The sequence below is a fragment of the Gadus macrocephalus genome, chromosome 13 (genome assembly GCF_031168955.1).
Source record: "Gadus macrocephalus chromosome 13, ASM3116895v1".
Lineage (NCBI taxonomy): Eukaryota > Metazoa > Chordata > Actinopteri > Gadiformes > Gadidae > Gadus > Gadus macrocephalus.
In genome coordinates, this window is record NC_082394.1 from 568301 (window position 1) to 569471 (window position 1171).

At 56.7% G+C, this 1171-nt stretch overlaps 1 protein-coding gene across 1 annotated transcript; it reads right to left on the reverse strand.

The window, feature by feature from the left end:
- Positions 1-6: 6 nt before the first annotated feature.
- LOC132471152 (transcription factor HES-5-like) lies at positions 7-1171 on the reverse strand. The gene is made up of 2 exons (XM_060070237.1): positions 891-1171; positions 7-782 (listed from the first exon to the last, which is right to left on the reverse strand). Exons 1-2 carry the CDS (start codon positions 951-953, stop codon positions 351-353), a joined length of 495 nt encoding a protein of 164 aa, XP_059926220.1. The 5' UTR covers positions 954-1171; the 3' UTR covers positions 7-350.

Below are 1171 nucleotides of genomic sequence, written 5' to 3' on the forward strand. Positions count from 1 at the left end.
CATGGGCTGTCCTTTATAAAAGGACACAATTCGATTATCTTTACAATGTCATCAAACAGAGGTAAAGTAATACACTATCAATATGAACCAGTTAACTCCACAGGAGTTAAAGAGACAGGAGTTATTCCTTGACAGGGTCTGGAAGACATTCTCTGCACAGCAGAGATTAAACGGTTACCTTTTACATTGTAAAGGCACACAAACTTCTCAAAGAAGTTAACAAACCACAGTTAGAAGGTGCTCTGTGTCCGGGACACCTCGACCACATCTAGTCCTTAGAATCAGGAATATCCTGAACAGCGTTTGGAACGGAGAACATCCATCCAGGGAGAGGGAGGGGGTCCGGGGGTCTACCAGGGCCTCCACACCGGCCTCGGGGACCCAGGACTCTGCTTCTCCCGGCCCTGCAGGCTGTGGAGCTGCTGGGCGGAGGACAGGGGAGACGGGGGGCTCTGGTCCCCGCCGCCCCCCCACGTCTTCTGGGCGGCCTGCAGGGCCGGGAGGCGAGGGAGCGCCACTTCCTCCACCGAGTTGGCGGACAGGAAGTGGAGCGTCTCCTTCCAGCAGCGGGCGTAGCCGCGGCGGTGGGCGGCGTGCGGAGCGGCGCTCTGGGCCTGGAGCTGCTGCCGGAGAAACATCACCGTCATCTCCAGGACGTCAGCCTTCTCCAGCTTGGTGTTGGGCTCCTGCTGCTGGAAGTCCTTCTCCAGCAGAGCTTTGAGCTGCTCGATGCAGCTGTTGATGCGGTCTCGGCGCATCTTCTCCACCAGCGGCTTCCTGAGCTGCAGAAGCAAAGAGGGGAGCGGGTTAGAGGTCTGGTCCCTGGGAGTCAAGGAGACGAGTCCACAGCGCTGGGAGCCGTCTGGGCTCAGAGAGGTAGTGGTACTTACTTTGTGTTTGTCTTTGGTGGAGAGCGCAGAGCAAGGGAAGTCTCTGGTGGTGGTAGGAGCCATTCTAGTGGAGGGAGGGAGAGCAGTGCTTCTCTTGGACAGCAGAGTGAATTGTGATCACAGAGAGGTCTCCCTGCCCTATTTATAGCCGGACATTAGCATTACAAAGCCCTGAGTCCCGGGCTGGATTAGCTTTCCCACACTCTGAGGCCTGTGGGCGGGACTCCACACCAATAGGAGAGAGGCATCAATTATCTCCTGGTTGACTGGCCTCAACACAG

Excerpts from the sequence above, each read along its gene's own strand:
- LOC132471152 (XM_060070237.1), bottom strand. The coding sequence starts at position 953 with ATGGCTCCTACCACCACCAGAGACTTCCCTTGCTCTGCGCTCTCCACC. Across the intron at positions 783-890 it reads CCACCAAAGACAAACACAAA|CTCAGGAAGCCGCTGGTGGA; the intron begins GTAAGTACCACT and ends TTGCTTCTGCAG.